General features: G+C 33.2%; 1 protein-coding gene across 1 annotated transcript in view; it reads left to right on the plus strand.

Moving 5' to 3' along the window:
- The window catches only part of LOC145252601 (uncharacterized), an 89,287-nt gene extending 70,071 nt beyond the window's left edge, over nucleotides 1-19,216 (plus strand). Inside the window, exons 4-6 of the mRNA XM_080112294.1 lie at nucleotides 5,061-5,202; nucleotides 11,663-11,805; nucleotides 18,225-19,216. Coding sequence (XP_079968420.1) covers nucleotides 5,061-5,202; nucleotides 11,663-11,805; nucleotides 18,225-18,670 — 731 coding nt within the window. The 3' untranslated portion in view covers nucleotides 18,671-19,216. The remainder of the gene's footprint in view (nucleotides 1-5,060; nucleotides 5,203-11,662; nucleotides 11,806-18,224) is intronic.
- Nucleotides 19,217-23,464: the final 4,248 nt, after the last annotated feature.

Below are 23,464 nucleotides of genomic sequence, written 5' to 3' on the forward strand. Positions count from 1 at the left end.
AGTGCTAATACAAGGGAAATAACTCTCTTTAATATTCTGATAATCTCCCTTTATTTGAAAAACTTTTAAATGATTTCTTTTGATGGTTTCTATTGAAATTTGTCATTCACCTACTACCTTTCTTAAATGATTTCATACGTTTCTTTAATTCACCATCGTTTAATAACTATATTTCGGTATTTTTAATTCCAGTGTTTCTATTCTGTAACTTGTGTATTGCTATAAAAACGATAAGATATATGAAGCAACACCTTTGGAATTCTGTTCTGTCTGCCTGCTTCCCACCTGACTACAACTTGGATGTCTTCAAGTTCAACGTTAACAAATTCCTAATGAACCGCCCCCTTAAGTAAACACTTCATCAAATCTCCACACTAACGTAATGTACTTGCAATAACCCTTATCCCTGAGTGGCTTCCGGGCCTTGATAAGTGGTGACCACTGTGTAAAAAAACAAAAACATTATTTAAACAGAAAGTGTGACTCAATAAAAAGGTGACCTAAAAGAGATACCTCCCCCAATAAACACTGTTGTTAAATTCAACCGTATTTGCACAAATAAACTTCAGTCTAACTGACTTGCTCACCAATTTTCAGTCATGAATATTCAGCAGTCTTTCGTTTTATTGCCATTTAATCATATGCTTGAAATGTGCATCTCTGCATTGTAAGTGCACCTGGACATGACTTCACCAGATCAGCCTGTCTGAAGATACTGGCTTCTTGACCTGAAATGCACTAAAAATTGATGTCATTGTTTTTCCCTTTCCCATTGCCAAACTCTATAATGTTCTTCAAAGTTGGAAACAAAAACAACAATTTTCCTTTATAAAAAAACAACCCAACCAAACACCATGAATAAATATTTGAAAGATATAAAGAACTTGAAGCATAAAACCTTTTTCCAAAATTATTACATTTGACAATAAATAACCCCAAAAGAGTTGATATGCTGTAAAACAAAACAACCAAACCAAACCCAATTAATAAATATTTGAAGATATAAAAAAAAAAAAACTTGAAGCATAAAACCTTTTCCAAAATTACGGGATTTGACATTAAATAACCCGAAAAGGGTGGATATGTCGTAAAATAACAAAACTGCAGTACAAGTAAATCTGGACATGATGTGCAAATTAGTCAATAACTGACCCCCCCCCCTTCGTCCACTGAATGAGTGGTTCTATTCCACTTTCAAGCTTAATAGTAATTGTCTGTATTTTTGAGATGAGGTGTTTTCATTGAATGAGATTGCTGGACTGACTTCCTCATCTTGGTTGTTATTGTCACAATGTTTCGGCCGTTTTGCCCTCTGGAGGCAATAACAACCAAGATGAGGAAGTCAGTCCGACAATCTCAATCAATTTCAAGCTTAATATTATTCCATGAACCATAAATTTTGGGATTCACTTGTAAATGAATTTTTTTTTGGGCGGGGGGGGGGGGGCAGGGAATATTGACAGCATCCAGATTCTCTCTTGAAGTTAGTTTGTACAGCTACCATTGATATATATATATATATATATATATAAATATATATATATATATATATATATATATATATTTTATTTTTTTTTTTGAACTCGTTAATTTTTAAAAACTATTCTGATCTTCATTCAAATGATTCCTCTTCATAAAACATTGTTCTTTCTGCTTCTCGTAAAATCAGTTCTCTCTTGATCGCTCTAAACACTTGTCTCACACCTGAGGCTATTCTCTATCTCTACAAATCTACTATCAGACCATGCAGAGAGTATTACTGTCATATTTAGGGTGATGAATCTCTCTCCCATTTGAGTGTCCTTGATAAAGTGCATCATCTTTAATTTGATCAGCCTTCAACCTTTCTTCTTCCCTGCAACCTCCGTCACATGGATGTGATGCTGCTAGTCATGAATACTATAATGGCATGTGTTCTTCAAAATTGTCTCATCTATTCCTTGTTTCCTTTGTTCCAGATCGTTTGACTAGTTGATCTAATAGTCTCTATCAATTTGCTGTTTTGATACCTTGCTGTAATACAGCTTCGTAATCCAGTAGCTTATTTTCCAAAACTGCAAGCTTGTGGAACTCTCTTCTTGATTACTGTTTTCCTCCTACCTATAGTCTGAGTTTTTTTTTTTCTTTTTTCAAGACTAAAGCCAACAGGCATTTTCTTGTCTGTGTGATAGTCATCTTTCGTTTTTATTAGATCCTTGTCTGGAGTGATTTCCATAAAAAAAAAAAAAAAAAAAAAAAAAAAAAAAAAACCTGAAGTTTTATGGACCTTGCGTTTACTTTCTCTTCCCTTATTTTAATCCATAAGCAATGCTTTTGACAAAGGGGAAAGGCTTTCTTTTTCCTGAGTCGGAATCTATCAACCTTACACTTATTGTTTCTATTTACTTGCCTCCACACGAGGGCAGAGTTAAACGCAAGATCAGTTTTTCATGTGGGGGGAAATCTAGCTCTCCAAAAAGGGATCATTTTGGATAGGAACAAAGGTAAAAATTGCCTCGGTTCTGAAGGATTTCTCCTTCACTGACCAAGGACAGAAAAGGTGAAGTGTAGCATCAGAACAGATACTACACCGTGATCTTGGCCACAACTTATTGTTGGCTAGATTTTGACCTTGAAGTAGTATGTTTTTTTGCTATTTTTTTTTTTTTTTTTTTAGCTTTTTACATCAAGTGGCTTCATGCATTGTTCGGAGCAATTTGCATGAAAAACAACCCACATGTCCACCCTGTACTCTTGTATGGCTGTGACTTGGATGGAGAAAATTGCTAATCTCACTCTACAGACTAGTACATTGCAGAATAATGTCTCAATTAATACAGTCACATCAGCTTGTGGAACTCTGTTTCTGCTGACTGTTTTTCTCTAACCTATAATCTTGGTCTTGGTTCATTGCCCGGGTGTGGAGGTGTGTGTGTGTGTGTGTGCAGGGGGAGGGGTAAAATAACAGTAGGAAGTCCGGTTGGAGAGAGGTGTTAAAAAAAATGTGGTAGTAGTGGGTAGGGGGGGTACTCAGCGTTTCCCCTGGTGTGTGTAAGTGGTTGGTGTAGTAAGGAGCCCCAGGTGGGGAGGAATCAAAACAACAGTTGGCAACTCATGTAGCGAAAGGTGTTGAAAAAAAAAAATGGTAGCGTGGAGAGGGAATCAAAACAACACTAGGCATCCAGGGGGTGAAGAGAGGTGTTAAAAAAAAAGTGGTAGTAGGCAGGTAAGCTCAAACCCATGAAGTAAAGATGGAAAAGAAAGTGAAAGAAAATCTGATGTTTTACCAATGCTCCAAGACGCGACTAGAAGTTCGGAACGTTAAAATTAGGCGAAGTCAATCCAACCAATACGATGACTTGCAAAAATGGCTTGCAAAAAATCGGCCCCTCCTTGTATAAAACTGGTTAGTTTATGGTGAAGGAATTAATGTTTTTGGCCAATTTTTCAATGTTTGTCATCCAAGACGTCGAGCTTCAAAATGATGCTGATCCTGTCAGGATCCATCGTCTCTGTCAAAAATTTTTACAAGACATGATGATGATGATGATTGCAACGTCTTGTCAGACGAGTGCCACTCCCTCAGACATTTAAAATCCATGAGCCCAAATGTCTGAGGGAGTATCTATACAAATATGATGTTAAAGAGTCTTAGCTTTGTACGACAGCTAAGTCTCTCTCTCGGTTCAAAATGTTGAGATCCAGCAACAAGCAAGAGCAAGATAGCCAGCAACAAATTAAACTGCAGACCAACCTAATGCGGGTACTGGTCTTCCGCTTTATGGTTTTTTAAATCAGAGATTTGCTTCTCCTAGAAAGGTTGTCTTCACCACGGCTTACGGGAGCCCTCTCTACTCCAATACACATATACACACACACAAATATACACGGTGCTAGTTGGCCGTTGACCCAGAAAAAGATTTCATTCGCCCTTTGGAAGGTCTTGTTTTTAATCCTTCAGGGAGACTAGCCGCCCTCCTCACCAAACAAGTCTGGTGGGGGAACCAGTTTAGTCGCCGGTGACCCGACCATGAGGCAGGTAGTACTGGGTTACATGGTACCAGTAGCATATGACATGACCTGACACAATTGTAGACATACATACATACATACATACATTTAAACAGACAGGTGAGATTTATATAATAAACTAGCGAGGGGTATCCGGCGTTGCCTGGGTGTTTGGAGGTGTGTGTGAAAACTCCGGGGGACGGGGTTAAAATAAAAAAAAATGTTTTGGTAGGTAAGTATGAGGATCGAACCCGAACCGTTGAGGCAAAGTTGTAAATTAAAGTGTGAAAAAAAAAGAGTGTGACGGTTTTAACCATTGGGCCACCGCGAGATGCTAACGGAAACACATTTGAATTTATTTAATTACTTGGATTTGGCAGGTGCACGTTTTAATGACTTAATGAGATCAAGTTTGACTGCGGGATAGTATTTCATTTATTGCGGGAACGCTTTTTTTTATTCTTATTTTCCCAAGATGTTATAGGAAAAAGACTAACCCACATGCGGCGAGCGACAAATGTTGAATATTTATCTTCCCGAAATTGAGCCAATTAAATAGACAGGTGAGCTTCGTTGTTAACTGTGAGATATTACGATTTATATGTGATATAAAAAGTTTTTAAAAGTTGTGAACCGACCGCTTCTCTGAAAAAAGCCTTTTGTAGACATACAGAAAAAGCAAACACACATACATACATTTTCGCTTTTATATTTATAGATGGTCAATAGGCATCGCCTGTCTTTCCAATAATTATCTTTGGGTCCTGTTTGCTATTACATCAGCTGGCTTCACGTCTTGCATGGAGCGATTTCCATAAAAAAACAAACAAAAAAAACCTGAAATTTTAAAGCAATTGTTCAATTATTTGACATTTTTATTAATATTTTCATTGGTGACATTTTGGTGCTTAATCAAAATTAGAGATTAAAAAAAAAAAAATTCAATAACGAACTTTGGTATGAGTGACCGCATATCATATATGTATTTGCCCCCATCCCCTCTTAAAATATAACTGAGTTTGAAATTATTTTTTAAAAAATGTCTCTTTTTGTTTTTGGCATATTTTTAGTGTTAATGAAAATCAAACCATGCACACAGAAACCTGACTTCAAGCGACAGATGGGTCAATGTTCAGTGGATGCCATTTATAGATTCAATGAATTGAAAATGAGGCTAATGACTAACTACATGATTAAAGAAAAGGCTTGCAGGTGAGGACATACCTTGCTCTCTCTTTCTCTCTCTCCTTTTCACTCTTCCTTCCTCTTCTTTCTCTTTCACTCTTCCTCTTTATCTCTCTTTGTCTATCTCTTTCTCTATCCTTCTCTTTAACTTTTTTCCTCTACCTCTTTCTCCCTCTTCTCCCCCTCACTCTTTTTCCTTCTTCTCCCTCCTTTTCTCCCACTCTCTCCCTCTTCCCCTTGTCTCGCTATCCTTATTCCTCTTTCTTACTCCTTCTCTTTATCTCTTTCGTGATCTCTCTCTCTCTCTTAATCTTGCTCTTCCTTGCTCTCTCTCCCCCCTCTCTCTTACTCTTCCTTTCTTTCAGCATTCAGTGACCATTAAATACTATTAAATATGTTATTCATAAAAAATTATTTTGACATTTTATCACAATTACAAGAATCCTTTTTGTTTTTATTGAGTCAACATAAGGACAATCGGAAGTCGACACTAGGTTTATTTTCGGCAGCCTTTTTAACTCTCACGTCCCTTATTTTGTACTTTAGTCCTTGCATTCCATAAGCGATGTTTCTGACAATGGAGGAAGAATTGCTGTTTTCTAGGTTTGAATCCATCCCTTTAACATTGTGGTCAGTTTATGACCTTGACCTCTCAGAGGAAGTACTCTGTCTATTTCGCTTTGTAATTAAAATTGTAGGGAGATGTAGAATGATAAACTTTTACTTAGCTTCTACATCAAGTTGTTTAATGCTTTGCCTGGAACAATTTTCCTAAACAAAAAAAAAAAAAAATGCAATAGACATGTCTAATCTGTATTCTTGTATGGCTGTGAGATGTAGTCAACAGCGAAATATGCAAGCATAATCATGACTTTAGAATATCAGATGAAGACAATTGCTAATCTCACTCTACAGATTTCCATGAGAAAGTACATCACAGAATGACGCCTCAGCTAGTACGACCACATCACGGCCCTGTCAGTGGGGCATTAAAATACATCGACTACCCCCCTGCAGAGGGTAAAAGTCCCTCAATGGGGGTCCTGGATATGACCTTAAACTATATGCAGTGGTGAGGCCCCAGCTTGTAGGCTTTGGGGAGTATGGAGCAACCCTTTAATTAACATTGCTCCCAGGTCCACTCTGACCCGGAGTGGTAGTACCTGTTAGGGTCCCAACTATGGGTTAAATAGAAACCGACGTGAAAACAACAAATATATTCTATTAAAAAAATTTTTCTTCAAAATCTTTGGATTCGACATTAAATAACCCGAAAAGGGTTGATATGCTGTAAAACAAAAACAACCAACCAACCAACGACCACATCATCAGCTTTCGGTTTTCTGGGACACTCCAAAATGCATCCCATATTTACATTGCTGGCTCAAAGACATGGAGGGGATCAAGTTGCCAATAACACAAGTGAAATAGTAACGGTCAATTGTTGTAAATTATATTCTTAACCCATTCTCTCACTGGATGAACTTATCCGTCAGACTTTCTTTCGCTGAAACTATTCAAGTGCCTCTTCACTGTTTCTATGTGGTTGTAGTTTTCTTTAGTAATTAAAACCTTTACCAACGATATTTTGGCATTTTCTCATTCTACATCTCCCTACAATTTTAATTACAAAACGAAATAGACAGAGTACTTCATCTGAGACGAGTCAACACCGATTCTACAGCCTTTAGAGCAGAAAAAAAAATGCAAACATTGCGACCTTATTTTTGTTGGATAATTGATGGGCAATGCCATGAAATATTAGACGTAGGTGCAATAACAGAGGGTCGGCCGATTGCTTAGCGATGGCGTCGACCTACATTCTGATCGAGAGTTGAGGTTTTGGAAAATGACCTAAAAACAGAAATAATGGGACGTTCTACATTCTTGATTGTTAAAAACAAAAGACAATCAACATTCCAAATTAAAAAGGATGTCATTATAAGAGCAACACATAGATCAACAGAGAGAGAGAGAGTCGACAGTGATTGAGGAGTGAAGACATTAACGCACTGCACATCTCAATATCAGCCACTTGTCACTTCACTTTGTCGATTTGCAAATAAAAGCTTAGTTGTTTGTTATTCGTTCTGCCACATTAACAGCGTGTTAATGATTTCACACACATTTGATAAATGTGCGACCAGAAATTATATAGACATTACAAAAACATTAGATAGCTGTTATATGCACCAGTCATGTAGATATATAACATTTCCATGAATTACTTTTTTTTATTATTTTACCAATCATCATTAACTGTATGGCCAGTTGGTTTCTTAAACCTGACCAAAGTCAGGTTTACCTGACCAAAGTCAAGTTTAAGAAACCAAGGGAGCTAACTCCTCCTGGAGCTAACTCTTGATTTCATCACAATTTGAATTTATATCCGAGGGCTCTTTTAAGGATACATGCTGCATTTCATTACACTTTGGTCTTCCAAGTATTTCTTAAGACTTTTTTCATTAGGCCTGTTGCTCATATCCCAACTGGTATTATGTTGATTTCTTTCAGAAACTGTTGTTTTTAAATCATTCTTTAGGTCCTGATATTTTGTTATTTTTTACCCGTTCATCCCTGTTAAGGCCATAGTCATTTGGGACTAGTTCTTCTGGTTTAATGGCCTCGTCTTTTATGTATCTGCCTGCCTGTATGTCTTTGTCAAAGAACACTGTCACCTTTCCGTTTGATGTTATCGGTGATGGTTCATGTTCACAGATGTTTAACGATCTGTCAAGCTGCTTCTCTCCACATATCTTCCAATGGAGGTATTTACATACTTTGTTGTGGCAGACAATGTAAAGACCATCTGTCAATAAGGTTTGGCATCCAGGTATTAGATGTCTTGGGCTCTCAATGGCTGAGAGGCAGAACCTGCACTGGTCATACAGTTAATGGTGTTAAAGAAACTGCTTTTTATACATTGGAAACTAGCATCAAAATATTTTAAATCATTTGTGGCACAAAAGACTACACATCTGCTGTAAAAGAGAAAGTTGAATGCCAAAGAAGAAAAGCTTGAATGCCTAAAGGAGAGAAACTTGAATGCCTACTAAACGCTATTCTCGAGTGTCTAAGGTTTCTCTGTACAGGAGTTTGTCAGGACTACCTGGCATGAGTATACTTTTTCCTACAAGTAAACCCTGACTAAATATTCAAAATTACATAGTATACTCGGCCCAAATAAGATCTTCTCAATATGGCTCATCAACACTGAATTTTACAAGGAATGGTGCACTGTTTCCAAGTGATTTTGCCTATAGTAATATCACTAAGCTGGATACTCCACCAGACTAGACGAATTCTTGTCCTGGAATTCAGTAAGACTAAGAAACTACAAGAAAGATTTACTATAATATATTTAACTGATCAATTTGGGAAAGGAAAATTAATATTCTTAACTTCTTTACACACAACCTGGCATAAGGATACTTTTCCCTTCAAGTATATCATGACCAAATATTCAAAATCACATAGAATTTGTGGTCCAAATAAGATCTCCTCAGTATTGCTGAAACAGTGGCTTATAGGCGGAATGGTGCATCTTCAAGGGATTTTGCCTAGAGTAATAGCACTAAGATGGATACTCCACCAGACTAGATGAATTCTTGTCCTGGAAGCCAGTAAGACTAAGAGACAATAAGAAAGAGTTACTATATTTAACTGGTCAATTTAGGAAAGGAAAATTAATATTCTTAACTTCTTTACACACTCCGTGTTTGAAAGATAAAGGAGGTTTACTGGAATATTTGAGTATCTATGTATCTCATGTAGAGATTAAGTGTTGGCTTCTTCGAAGGGCCCCCTTGATTTCTTAGAAATTTGACTGAAATAAAATGAAATGAGAGAAACCGTAAGAACTCTGCATGCAGCCTAATATAATCTACACCCTCCACCAACTTATCATCATGAAGCAACAACGAATGCAAACGGTGGATTCTTTCATGTTAAAGTTTGAAAACCTTGTTGGTCCCCTGACAAAAGGAGGGTGGACCCGTAAATTCATTCTTGTCCGTTTGGCTGTCCGCATTTTTCTCAATAACTACGCTTTGGAATTTTTTGAAATTTTGCACAAACATTAAACATGATATAAGTAAAAAAAAGTAACAGAACGGATTTTCTGGGAAAACTCCGGTTGCCCCGCCTAGGGGTGCCTTTCGGGTTAAAATGGCTAAAATTGACACTTTTGTGCTTATTAAAAAAAAAAATTGATGCCTTGGATTTTTATAAAACTTTCTGAAAAGTTGTAACTAACTGATTTCTATATAATTTTGTTTCTCTCTACTTCGCAATAACTCTTGGGTGTGCCCCAGGGGCTCTTTTAGGGTTAATAAAAACACTCCAGTTTTGGGACTATTTTACCATATTTGTCCAAAATTTTGTGTGTATGTCTAGCAGTTTTGCATGGTGCTGAACTCAAATTTAAATATGTTAAGGCCTTGGGGATTTTTTGAGATAAATGGTGGTGGGGGAGGGCAAATGATGGACTTAATCATTTCTTTTTTTTTGCATGGTGCAGAACTCAAATTTACATATGTTATGGCCTAAAACTGTACTGTTCATTTTCACCAGGGTTTGATGTCACCTGGGAACTTTTGGGGCTAAATGAGGCAAATGCTGAACATTTTTTTATGCCTCGTTTACTGTGCACTCACGAGGGACTATGCATGCTTCACTTGTTAGAACATGCAATTTTCAGGCTATGAGTGCCAAAGTAAATAAAACCCAGTTTATGTGGGAGTCTTTTATCAGCAGTATTTTGTCCTCATCGACTTGACTACAATTTCTCAAGAAATCCTCCTTAACTTTTTAAGAAGCATACAAAATGGCAAAACCACTTGAACAAGCCAAAAAACACTCTGTACTACAACGATGAGTGTGTGATTTCCGCCTTAATAATTTTTTTCAGGAGAAAATACAGGTCTGGCACCTACACAAAAGTAGAAGGAAACTCGGATGGTGAGATAAACAGCAGAGAGAATCCTCAGAGAAGAAAGCCCCTACAATCAAGTGTTTCGGCCCTTACACTCTAGCGGGGAAATATATAATGCTGAAAGAAAAGTTAATTTGGGGGGGGGGGGGGCGTCATCCATGTCCCTTTTGCTCGTGGCTCAAACTGCAAAAAGTGTTTGAAAAAGAGGCATTACAGCTCTTTCATATCAGCAGTGTTAAATGAAGATCTTGAGTCCTTTAGTCTTGCATGACTAGGAAGAGATTGCATTGACTAAATGTAAAACAACAAATATCTGTTTCGTAGCGCAAAATCAATCACTTAATTATCATATCAGTCAGTGAATCTATTATGCCCTTAACTCATAAAGAAATAGCAACAATCAATCCATCAAAAGGAAATAAAGTGCGATTTGACATGATTAAAATCCAAACATTATAAGAGAAGCTGCAAATACCTTTAATATGTTTCCATTACGCCATTTTGAATCATTTGTATTTGCAGCTATTCTTCCAATTTTCAGATTTTAATCATGTCAGATCACACTTTATTTCCTTTTGACGGATTGATTGTTGCTATTTCTTTGTAAGTTAAGGGCATAATAGATTCACTGATTGATATAATAATTAAGTGATTGATTTTGTGCTACGAAACAGATACTCCCAAGAATTGTAAATGTCAACTGAATAAAAGGAATAAATTATAAGATGGTCAACATCATGGATTTTGGAATATAGTCTTTTGTCATTTATTCACTGTATGTGTGTGTATATATGTGTGTGTGTGTGTGTATATATATATATATATATATATATATATACACACACTCACACACATATACATATATATATAGTCATCCACATACAGTACTGTTTCGCTGTTTCACAGCTGATCAGTGTGGCTAGATATATATAACATTCTACATGTATATATTATTATTATGATATTACTAACAGGGAAACCCAGTGTTGCCTGGAACTGAATGATTATCAACAAATGTTTTGCACTCTAATATTTTTATTGTCATCTGTGAAATCGCCCATTTTTCAATAAAATTGATTGATTGCCTGCTCTAGTTGGGGACCCATCACAGTGCACCAGGAGGAAGCTTAACATTCCTTCCCCCAGTGACTTAGTCCATAATTTATTGAAATGAGTATTATTTATTAATTTATTTATTGCGGATTATTATCCTCATCTTTTTTTTTGTTGTTTCACGACGTTTCAGCCCACTATTCCTTTGGTCTTCATCAGGTGGTAACCGTGATGGAATTGGAACTTCGATTCTCCCAACTGCATCCTCAGCAATTACTGCAAAAACATTGTGAGACGACAACAGTTATGGAAGGCAGTAATTGCTGAGGAAGCAGTTGGGAGATTCGGAGTTCCTATCCCGTCACAGTTACCACCTGACGAAGGCCAGAGGAATAGTTGACTAAAATAACAACTAAAAAAGATGAGGATAATAGTCTGCAATAAATTAATTAATGTTTTTTTTTTTTTTTTTTTCTTATTTTTTGTGTTTTTGTTTTCTAGATACTTGCAACAATCTATCGACTGTATGGAAAACACTGCATTTGCGTTGTGTGGTGAAGATGCTCGGACATACTATCACGAACTAAACGCCAGAGCCATGGCTCCCACAAAGCAGCATTTACGCTGTTCAGAAGGCCGAAGTTGTAAGTCACCAATGAAAAATCATTTCGTTATGACGATAGTTGCTTTTTTTTTTCTTTTTTTTTTTTTTTTACACTATCAATATTGTATAATGCTCAGCTACAAAATCCAAAAATTACTAAAAACGATAAAGTAAAAAATTATTAATGAAAATATGTTTCGAAGACAATTAGTGGAAATTGAGTTTTGCTAAAAAAAGAAACCGGAGAGTTCAACTCGTAACAAGGGAGGTAAATATTTTCTGAAAACTTTGAAAATGTTAGCAAAACTCAACTATCGCTAATCGTCTTTGAAAACTATTTTCATTAATAATTAATTTCCTACCTAATCGTTTTTCATAATATTTGCATATGTTCATTACTGCGACATTACAATTAAGTAGATATCATTGGTTTTACTTGAAATTCAATATTTCGATATTTGAATTTTGCTATTATAATGAAGAAGCACCAACAAATTCCATACCAGGAGAAGATAGTTCCAACTAAAAACTTGAAATTGCTAGAAATCCTGTTATATACGCAAACAGTGATATATGGAGTGTTCCGATTGGTTGAGGCTGGTGAGCTAATATCAATATATCATCATATCATTGATCCTAATAATTGGTTTAATGTTAATTTTACATGCTGGCAGGCATTGCATTGTTTTGAGAAATTGATTTCCAAACTTATCTCTGGCCAGGTCTTTATTTATCCCTCTTTCTTTCAAATCCATCCTCATCACTTCCTCCTATGTTTTCTGTTGCAATATTTTTTAATTATATACTTTTTATTTTCATGAAATGTTTCAAAAAACAAAAAATTAGGCACAATGCCACTCCAAAATTGGGGAGGGGGAGGTGTCTTTCGTCATCCTCATCACTGTTCCTTTGAGTAGTCTATGCTAATCCTAGCGAGAGTTCTCATTCACCATAATATCGCTCACACACAGAGGGTCGTCCTACTTAAGATTCTTGAATCAAATCTGATAGATAGTTTATTTTTGTGGAAGGCATATGCCTGTCCAGGGGCTGAAGGCTATGGATGGATGGTTGGATATAATAAAGCTGAACATCTGTGTGTGTGTGTGTGTATGTCTGTACACGTATAGGGTCCTATATGGTTTACTATTAAACTTAACAGACCACATACAGTGATAGAAGAGGTATCAAGGATCAAAAATGAGTATGTTACGTTTTGAACAGGGATGGTTTATTAAAATCGTGGGGGCTGCGTACGCACCCAGTCCCCAAAGAATGAAAATAAAAAAACTAAAAAAACACTTTTACAAGGGTTTTTAAGATAGATGCGCATAAGAATACTCTGATAAGTATGTTCCAGTTTGAACAGGGATGGTATAATAAAATTGTGGGGCTTCTGCATTCATACTTGGCCTCCACAGAATGGAAATAAGCCACAAACTTTAAAAAGGATTTTTGATATTTATCTGTGTAAGTATACTTTGATAAGTATGTTGCAGTTTGAAGACAGATGGTATAATAAAATTATGGGGTCTGTGTTTGCGTCTGACCTCCATAGCATAAAAATATGTCACAAAGTATGACAAGGTTTGTTTTTTTTAATATAGATCCACATAAGAATATTGTGATAAGCGTGTTTCAGTTTGACAGGGTGTGGTGTAATAACATTATGGAGTCTATTTGGCTTTGGTTTTTAATTGTTTTTTACTAAAATATAGTTTAAGAAAAATAAGTTGTTTGTAAATAATGTTGAAACCAATTTAGGTGACCGAAATAGGATTTGACCAACTTTTAAATAATTTATGATAAAAATGAAACGGTTAAACTATTTGATATTATTTTCTGTTTGTCTGTTCTTGTTCTTTTTAAGTAACTGATTTTTTTTTTAAATATCAAAGTTACTTAAAGGTGTTTAATTTAACTCTTCCATTTTTTATCATAAATTATTTAAATATTGGTCAAACCCTATTTCAGTAACCCAAATTGGTTTTGACAATATTTCCAAACAATTTATTTTACTTAAACTATATTTTAGTAAAAAAAAAAAGAATAAAGACCATTTATATTTTAGATGGCGATTCATTTAATATTATTAAATAAATAAATAAATTAAACAATTAAAAAATGAGGTAGATAGAATAGGCCAAAATAAAACACAAGGTCGATTTTATGAAGTATAAATGAAAATTGTGATAAGCAAGAATTACCTTAGTCGAAAAGGATTTGTTCTGACTGATAAGAAAAGAGCAGATACTGACTTTTTAATTATTTATTCGAAAATAAAATTAAAATTCTTTTTTTCATGATAAATACTACACTTGGAATTATTTATTCACACACACATTTTATTTACAAATATTTTAAAATGATTTCTTGAAAATTTCAAACGCAAAGAAATGGAATTTCTTTACTTTTCACAGATATTTTTTTATAGTTTGATTGATCGAATTAAAATTTATTTTTTAAGTAGAAATAATTTAAAAATGAAAAAAAAGTAATTTTTGGTTATACTCCTTTTATCACATCTTGCTTGATTCAAAATCATTTTTAATAGATAGGTGTGTATTTTTGTTTTTGTTATTACAAATGTCTTTTATATAATCACTCTCTTTAGAATTATGTTTTTATGATAAACACCCCATTTAATGTTAAAGCAGCCATTGAGAGAAGTTCATCAACAGAATTTTGAGCAGTGATTAATAAAGATAAAAAAAACATCTAATGCGAATGTTAGACGATTCAATTTACCAACATGTAACGAAGTGACACTTTTTATGGCTGATGAAAGTTTTGGTAATAAAGATATAATTCTTCATTCAAGAGAAAGCATGCTGAAACATGGATGTGAAACTCACAGTCTTCAATATTCCCCTACTATTTGTATATGGAGAAGATGGATACCATATGGGGATTCTACAGTTTGGAAATACCTTAAAACATGTTTCATGTATGAATTTTTATGCGTACCATTTTATGATCAAAGTCAATTCCTTCAATCATCTTCACAGAAGTCAAAATTACTTCCATCAGTTTGCATTTGATATGTTTGCAAAAGTTGAAGCAGAAAGATTTATATATTAAAACTCATCAAAACAAGCTTAGAGTATTAATTTATTTTTTATTTCGGACTATTATTCTCATCTTTATTAGTTGTTGTTTTCATCTTTATTGGTTGTTGTTTTTCACAACGTTTCGGCCAACTATTCCTCTGGCCTTCGTCAGGTGGTAACCGCGACGGATAGGGACTTCGAACCTCCTGATTGCATTCTCAGCAATCACTGCCATCCGTAGTTGTTGTCGTCTCACCACTATGGAAGATCAGGTAATAAATAAACGTGGATTTATAATATCAAAGAATCCAACCTTGATCGCCCTTCGGGGCCCGTGGCGCAGTTGATAGAGACGTTGAATCTCTACGGTTCCAGATGGACATTGTCTGAAGATAGCGGTTTCAATCCTACCCAAAGCGTGCCAGAGGTTTACTTGGCCAAAACGTGGTGAGACAACAACAACTACGGATGGCAGTGATTGCTGAGAATGCAGTTAGGAGATTCGAAGTTCCTATCCGTTGCGATTACCACCTGACGAAGGCCAGAGGAATAGTTGGCCGAAACGTTGTGAAAACAACAACCAATAAAGATGAGAATAATAATCCGAAATAAAAATAAATTAATATATATAATGCTCATCTCAAAAATGAATTCCAATTAAGCTAAGAGTAGATTCCTACATACTTCTCAAAAATCATATAAATAACGATGGGAAAGGAAGAGATATAGGTCAGATATGCATTTTACCTTTTAGCTTCACAGCTAGTTCATGACATATGCATAGAAGGAGCCAAGATGCAATGACTGATGTCAGAAATTATGCAAAACCAAAGCTTTTTATCACATTCACTTCAAATCCAAAGTGGAAGGAAATTCAAGTGAACTTCTCCCTGGACAAACATACATCAATCAACAAAATCTATTGGCTAGTGTTTCGCTTGAAGATAATCAAAGTGATGAATTTGATAAACAAATCAGAAATCGTTGGCCCACTACAATGCTACATGTACACAGTTGGGTGGCAAAAAAGAGAGACTTGCTTCATGTGCATAAATTATTGTAGCTTACCAGAAAAAATCAACTCCAATCAAATTGACTCCATTATATCAGCTGAGTTAACTGATATGCAAACTGATCCAATTAAAATAGTAAAGACTCACATAGTGCATGGGACTTCTGGTAATATTAATAGAAATTCACCTTGCATGATTGTTGACCAATGTACAAAAAGATATGCTAAAAACTTTCTACTTGAAACTGAGTTTAATGAAGATGGTTATCTCCTTTATAGGAGAAGATCACCTGAAGATGGTTTTGAAACTATGGTTGGCACACGAGGTTAACAATAGGTGGATTGTACCTTACTTTCCATTACTTTTAAAGACAGTCAATGCTCAACGAATCAATGTTTATTTTTGAAATTCAGTGAAGTCTATTAAATATGTTTATAATTAAATAAATAAGGGATCTGATGAAGCCATGTTTTCCTTACAAAAAATGTTAGTCATGAAGTTACTTTATATATCGGCGCTAATGAAGCATTTTGGTGTATTTTGGGGTTTCCTATTCATGAAAGGCTTCCTCCAATCCAGCTTTTTGCAGTTCATCTTGAAAATGGTCAGAGGGTTTATTTCACAAACGAAAATGCTACCCAAGTTTCCCTAAATCCAAAAGACACACATCTTAATGCACTTTTAAATTGTGTGAATGAGATAATTTTGGAAAAATTCTAATTTATAATCAGGTTCACATGGAATAACTACACATGACACAGGAGAAAACTAGGAGTTAATGTTGAGGGTCATCCAGGTGTAAAATTTGACACTACAATTGGAAGAGTTTACTCTGTGCACTCAAGTTACTGTGGATGTTTCTTTGTGAGACTCCTCCTTCATGAAATAAGAGAACCGACTTCATTTTCCTTTTTAAGAACTATTGATAGACAAACTGTCGACAATTACAGGGAAGCCTGTTTGACCTTAAATTTGTTAGGAAATCACAATCAGTGGGACATATCGATGGCTGAGACTTCAGGGTCACACACACCTGTTTCTCTAAGAGACCTTTTTGCAAAAATACTCAAAACTTGTGAAGTAATATATTAGAATTGTGGCAGAAATATAAGGATGATTTATCTGAGAACTATAAATATCAGCAACAACAAAGATTCCCTGAAAGAGAAATAGGATTTAGCGAAGAAATATATAATTCTATGTTGATTGTTATTGAAAACCATGTGATCGCCATGCGAGGGGAGGAGCTCTACAAATCTGGGTTACCTGAAATTCATCGAAGTGAAATAAATAACTTACTCACAGATGTTTTGATAGAACTTCATACGATGTTAATTCGCTGACCAGATTCATTGACAACAACGTGCTGAAACTTTGCCAAATCAACAATATGCATATAGAACAATGATTGAACAAGTGATTGATATTAAAAGAGGGTTATATGTAAGTCCTATATATGTGAGTCAGTGTTTATATTTTTGGTGCATCTTTTACATCCTTTTTGTTTTGCTGATTGCGTGACAAACTTTTATGCAATTCTATAGTTCTATATTTTACAGCTTGATAATTTCTAATTTAAAACATTTACTTTTGAATTCTGAATTTTGGTTATTGGAATGTATTGCTAAAATTGAGATTGCTCTAGAAATTCCCCATAAGTGGGAGCAATTCCCCACAGTGAAAGGAACTCTCGTTTTACATAATTTCAATATTGTCAAGTAACTTCTGGCATGTTTAATATTGTTTTGCATGGTTTTCATTCTCTTTTCAATTAAGAAATTGAAATGGGTCAATAGGTGCAGATAATAGAATCTCCTTTTTTTTCTACTTTTCTATAAACATGATTTTGTTGGTTACTCTTACCCATGAAGGGTAACAAAGTTGATATCAAAAATATATATTTCTGCAAGATTTTACTTTTCTTTTCATCATATTTTGCTTTGGTTTCGATATACTAAAATTTGAAACTATCTCTTTAGACACACATCCCTTCTCATAACCTTTCATACTATCATAAATCAGTCTATTTTTTAAGGATCTTTTTGAACTCAGTCAACGACAGGTACTTCTACTTGTATGTATATATATATATATATATATATATATATATATATACATATATACATACACATACACATATATATATATACATACACATACACACACACACAAATTTTTGAGAATTGCAAGATTATATTTTTCATGATCAACAAATTTGTCAGAATTGCAAAAATTTTTTTTTTTTATCCATAAATTTGTAAGAATTTCAAGATTTTTTTTTTTTTTTTTTTTGCTTAATCAACAAATTCGCAAGAATTGCAAGATTAATTATTTTTTCTTGATTAACAAATTTGTGAGAATTGCAAGATTATTATTTTTTCTTTTATCTTTTTCAGTTTCTTTGATTGGACTTGGAATTTTTGTTGCCTTAATTTTGGCTCTTGTTGTCCTTGTGGTTGGACGTTACTTGCGCAAACGTCAAATCTTACAAGAGATCCATTCCGAGACAATCCTCACTACAAGAATGCATCCAAGTCACATGATGAACGCTAGCAACCATCATCCTACTGTTGGTGGTGGCGGCGGTGGTGGTAGTGGTGGTGCTGTCATAGGTGGAGTTGGCGGTGGAGTTGTGGGAGTCACTGCGACTGGTGCAGGTTGCCAGTCACACCTTCTGAATGAGGCGACCAACATGCCACTGCAATATCCACAAGCCGATGGTAGTTATTTATACAATCAGCCTTATTATTACAATGAATTTGACAAGAATGACTTTTCAGCCCCTCCACCTTCTTATGAACAAGTCATGGCCGAGAGTCGAAATCAGCCGAAACCTCTTTAGACTTCTTTTCATTCCAACTGTTTATTATTTTTATGCAAGTGGACTTTAGTTTTCTAATTAACTAAAATGAATTTCAAAATATTTTATTTTATTTTTATTTTCTTGTTTACATTTTCATTTCTTTTTCAAGTTATTTTGCATGAAAAATTATTTTTCATGTTTTTTTCTTGGTTTAGGTGTGTATTTTATGTTCTTTTAGATGACATTTGGCAAGAAAATTGATTGTAATTTATTTATTTTTAAAATTTTTATTTATTCATTATAGAGCAAAGATATTATGAAACAAAAAAGTTTATAATTTTTTTTTTTCTGCATAGTTTTCCTTAAAATCCCCCCCCATAAAAAAAGATTAAAAAAACAAAAAACAAAAAAAAAAACTGATCAACCTATCCATTCAAAAAAAAAAAAAAAATTCGGAAAAAACTGGACAAAAACAAAATGGTGTAATATCTTTTTCGGTCTTTGATGGGGAAAAAAACCCAACTTTTTTTGTAAAAATATGTAAAAATAAAAACGAAAATGCTTTTTAATGGAAAGCTTAAACATTCTGAGAATTGTCTTGTTGATTGCAAACAATAATGGCCAGAATGTTTCCATGACATTTGCAGTAGTAGTAGTAGTAGTAGTAGTAAAACAGTTTATTTAATTGAACGAAGTTTCCTAGAAAAAAAAAGTAATAGGGAGGATTTGCCGAAGATAATTTTTTTCCCAAAAATTTTCTCATTAAAAAAATGTTTTAGATGAACCTTGCTTAGACTTGATCTGAGATAAAAAAAAAAAAATGAATCTGCATGGGTAATGGAATAAAAATACTCACTTTAGAAATAGCATACTTATTCCTAATGACTTCTTACCTGATTTTTGGCTTATGTACAAACCACATAAATAAGTCTTTCACAATGTCTAATTTCACTTCTATAACCCTAACCCTAGCTTCCCCTTTCACTTAGAAGACATGATTAAGGTCACAAAGTTTAAAAAAAAAAGCCACAAAGACAGAACACAGTGGTCAAGGACCCCAAATGTTGTACACCTTAGTGTAATACTTTGTAGCAACATTTTGACCTACTGTGCTCAATGAAAAAAGTTCTGCAGAACATTTATATTAACATTGCAAATCGTTTATGAGGATTGCATTATAATCATATCTGAAACCCAAACCACGTAAGAAATTTTCTCTCATTTTTGTGTGTGTATTGTTTTTTTAGAAAATTCAGCATAAAAATATGAAATAAACTGGAAACCAAGAAAAACAAATTTTTTAAAGAAAATTAACAGAGAAAGAAAAAATGTTGTTCAGTCTAATCATTTTTTTTTTAATATAAAAAATTGAATGAAAACAAAACGACAAAAAAAGCAACAATTTTTTTTTCATTTTGATTCTTCTGATTACTGTTCTCACCTTGGTTGTTATGTTCACAACATTTCAGATGATGTAATCTACAAACTTCTTCACATGCATCTTTTCGGCCTTAAAAAATCTTTGTCAAACTCTGGGAATCTATGCACAATTTCGGACTGAACCTTTTTATCCATGTGACTGTTCTCATTCAATTTCAACTTAAGTTCAGTATTTAAGATTCCCAACTTCGAAAAACTGAACATGAAGGTCAAAGGTCACAAGGCCAATACTCTGAAAAGAACCAAAGTGAGAATAGAAGTCTCAATAATCCAAAATTGCAATTCTCATCTCAAAAATTCTGTAACATGACATTTTATTTTAAACTAATTTCTGCAGCATGACATTTTATTTTAAATTAATTTCTGTAATATGACATTTTATTTTAAATTAATTTCTGTAATATGACATTTTATTTTAAATTAATTTCTGTAACAAGACATTTTACTTTAAATTAATTTCTGTAACATGACATTTTAAGTTTCTGCAACATGACATTTTATTTAAAATTTCTGTAACATGACATTTTATTTAAAATTTCTGTAACATGACATTTTATTTAAAATTTCTGTAACATGACATTTTATTTAAAATTTCTGTAACATGACATTTTATTTAAAATTTCTGTAACATGACATTTTATGTTAAATATAAAACTAACAGCAAATTTGATGAATATACAATTAAAAAACTTTGATTTAAAATACAATAAAGAAAATTTTATTAAAAATAAAATTTAAAATATAAGTACAATTACGAATTTTTTTTATTTAAAATACAATTAAAAACAAAACTTTCATTGACAATACAATTAAAAGATCACACTTAGATTTTAAATACAATTAAAAAACAAATTTGATTTAAAATACAGTTAAAAGCATTGATTTAAAATACAATTAAGAAACTTTAAAATGCCATTAAAAAACTTCAATTTAAAATACAATTAAAAACAACTTTGATTTAAAGTACAATTTAAAAAAACTTCAATTTAAAATACAATTAAAAAACTTTGATTTAAAGTACAATTTAAAAAAGAATACAATTTAAAAATTTAAAAAAAAACAACTTTGATTAATTTTGAATGCAGCTTAAACTAAAATAAATTTTATATTAAATTATTTTTATAAAATCGAGAGAAATCTATAATAAAATAGTGTCATAATTTTTTTCTTTTTCTGTATCATTATTGTTGTCTCCACATAAATTCATGTTGTTATTTTAATTCATAATTTTTTCCAAAAATGCTCTAAATCACTGTTTCACTTAAAAAAAAAAGAAAAAAATATAATATGATCGTTAGTCAAACCGGAACGTTATTTTCCCTCCATCACCGTGAGTGTTTCCAGTGCATTAACTATGCAGATTCACTATTATTTGTTTTCAAATTTGGGTCTAATTTAAGCATGGCGCATTCCAAATGACTGGGTCACCAGTTGGGTACATACCAACTGAGGAGGATGTGTCCTTGGCTATCATTTTGGCAGCCTACGGACTATTTCACCAGTGATATGACCTTATGTTAGAATGAGGTATTATTCAGTTTATCCTCAGAGGTGCACCCCCCCCATTCTCCTTTAGCACTTATCCAGTTTTACTCCCTAATTAAAGTGTTTATTTAAATTGGCACTTATGGCGATAAATAAAACTGAAGAAAAACTTTTATCATGTACCTATTACTTGTCACGGAATGAAGATACTATATTCCAAAAATCACAAAAGTCGATCAAGTATTTTTTTTTTTTTTTTTTTTAAAAAACAAACTTGCCATTTTTTACTGATAAGCGAAAGCCAAAGCCATTTTAATATTCAAATTTTGTTTTTAACTTTTCTAAAATGACCCTTTCTAAAATAATGTTTTTATTATTTATAAATTTTATTTTCTAAAAAAATAAAAAAATACATGTTATGTTAATAAATTATATTTTGGTTTTAAATCGCACATTGTGATTTTCTATCTGACATTATCCAAAAACAAACAAAAAAAAAATTTGAAATAAAGGTCGGTTGTTTGCCTTTGGTTTTAATATCCGCCCCCCCCCCTCCACACTCCCCGGTACTTTTTTTCCCTCCTTAAGGGCACGGAGTAAAATTTGATTTTCTTGAATAATAAAAAAAATCTAATTGATCAAATTACATGGAATATTTTAGCTTTGTTCCGTGACTTTTCTGTATTTTTTTTTTTTTACTTTTAATTGCTGCCATAAGTTCCAATCTAAATACGCAGTGAAAAATTTTAATTGTACAAAAAGTTTATGATGTACCTACCTATTAGGTTTTAAAAGAAAAAAATGGTTGTACACAAAATTTTATGCAAATACATTTTGTTGTTTTAAAAAATCAAATCAAATTTGATCGTTTAACGATGTCTAGCCAGTATTGTTTTGATGATTGTGTAATATTAAAGTTTGCATTATGTCCCTTGACTGTTGACCTTAATGTAAGAAGAAAATGGTGGACGAAACATTTCACTATTAAAATGTGTTTTTTTTTATTGTTAAAAAAACAACAACGAACAAACTGATGAATTTGCATAGTTTTTTGTATACTTTCTTTTTTAACCATCAAACATGAGTACATAATAACATTTTTATGCCATTTTGTTTATTTTCTTTTTATGAGCAGTTTTTAATATTAGGATGAAACTGGATAAGCGCCTTACCTTCTCCTTCAGGAGTGGGTTTAGTTTATTGTCTATCACCTGAAGCACCTTTACCAGGGAATAGCAACAGGTCCATTATCAACTATTTTTGCACCCGACCTACCTCCAATCGTACCATGTGTAGTGAGTGCAAATGTTAGAATTTTCTATGATAACACTAAAAAAAAAAAATCAAGAATAATTTTGCCTAAATAGAAGGGGAAAAAATACTTTCCTCTAAATTCAGGAGAGTTCCACTTAATTTATTCTTATTAATATCACTCCCTGAAATAAAAAAAAAAAAACATACACACACAAAAAAAAACATTCCAGTGTTTACTATCATTTAAAAAAAATTTTTTTAAAGAAATTGGTGAAAATATAAAATGTAGCTTAATTTTAAGCCCCCCCCTTTTTTTTTAACGAATCTTCAATTTTGAATAAAAAAAACATGTTCGCAAATGAGTTTGAAATGAAATTTGTAAAATAATATTTTAATTGTGACAATTTTGTCTTTTTTTAAAAAAAAAAAGTGTAAATAAATATTAAAGAACAAAGCAGTTAAAACGTTTTGCTGCTGCTCTCCAATAACATTGTGAAAAAAAAAAGTGTTATTTGTTAATATTCCAATAGTCCAATTTTTGGATGATAAATTCCAAAAATATTGGTGCATTTTGCTAATGAGTTATTTTTTAAAATGTGTCGTTTTAAGCAAAACAATATTACTTACTTAATTGTCATGTCGAAAATAGTAATA

The sequence above is a fragment of the Euprymna scolopes genome, chromosome 29 (genome assembly GCF_053919585.1).
Source record: "Euprymna scolopes isolate OS-2025 chromosome 29, ASM5391958v1, whole genome shotgun sequence".
Classification (NCBI taxonomy): domain Eukaryota; kingdom Metazoa; phylum Mollusca; class Cephalopoda; order Sepiida; family Sepiolidae; genus Euprymna; species Euprymna scolopes.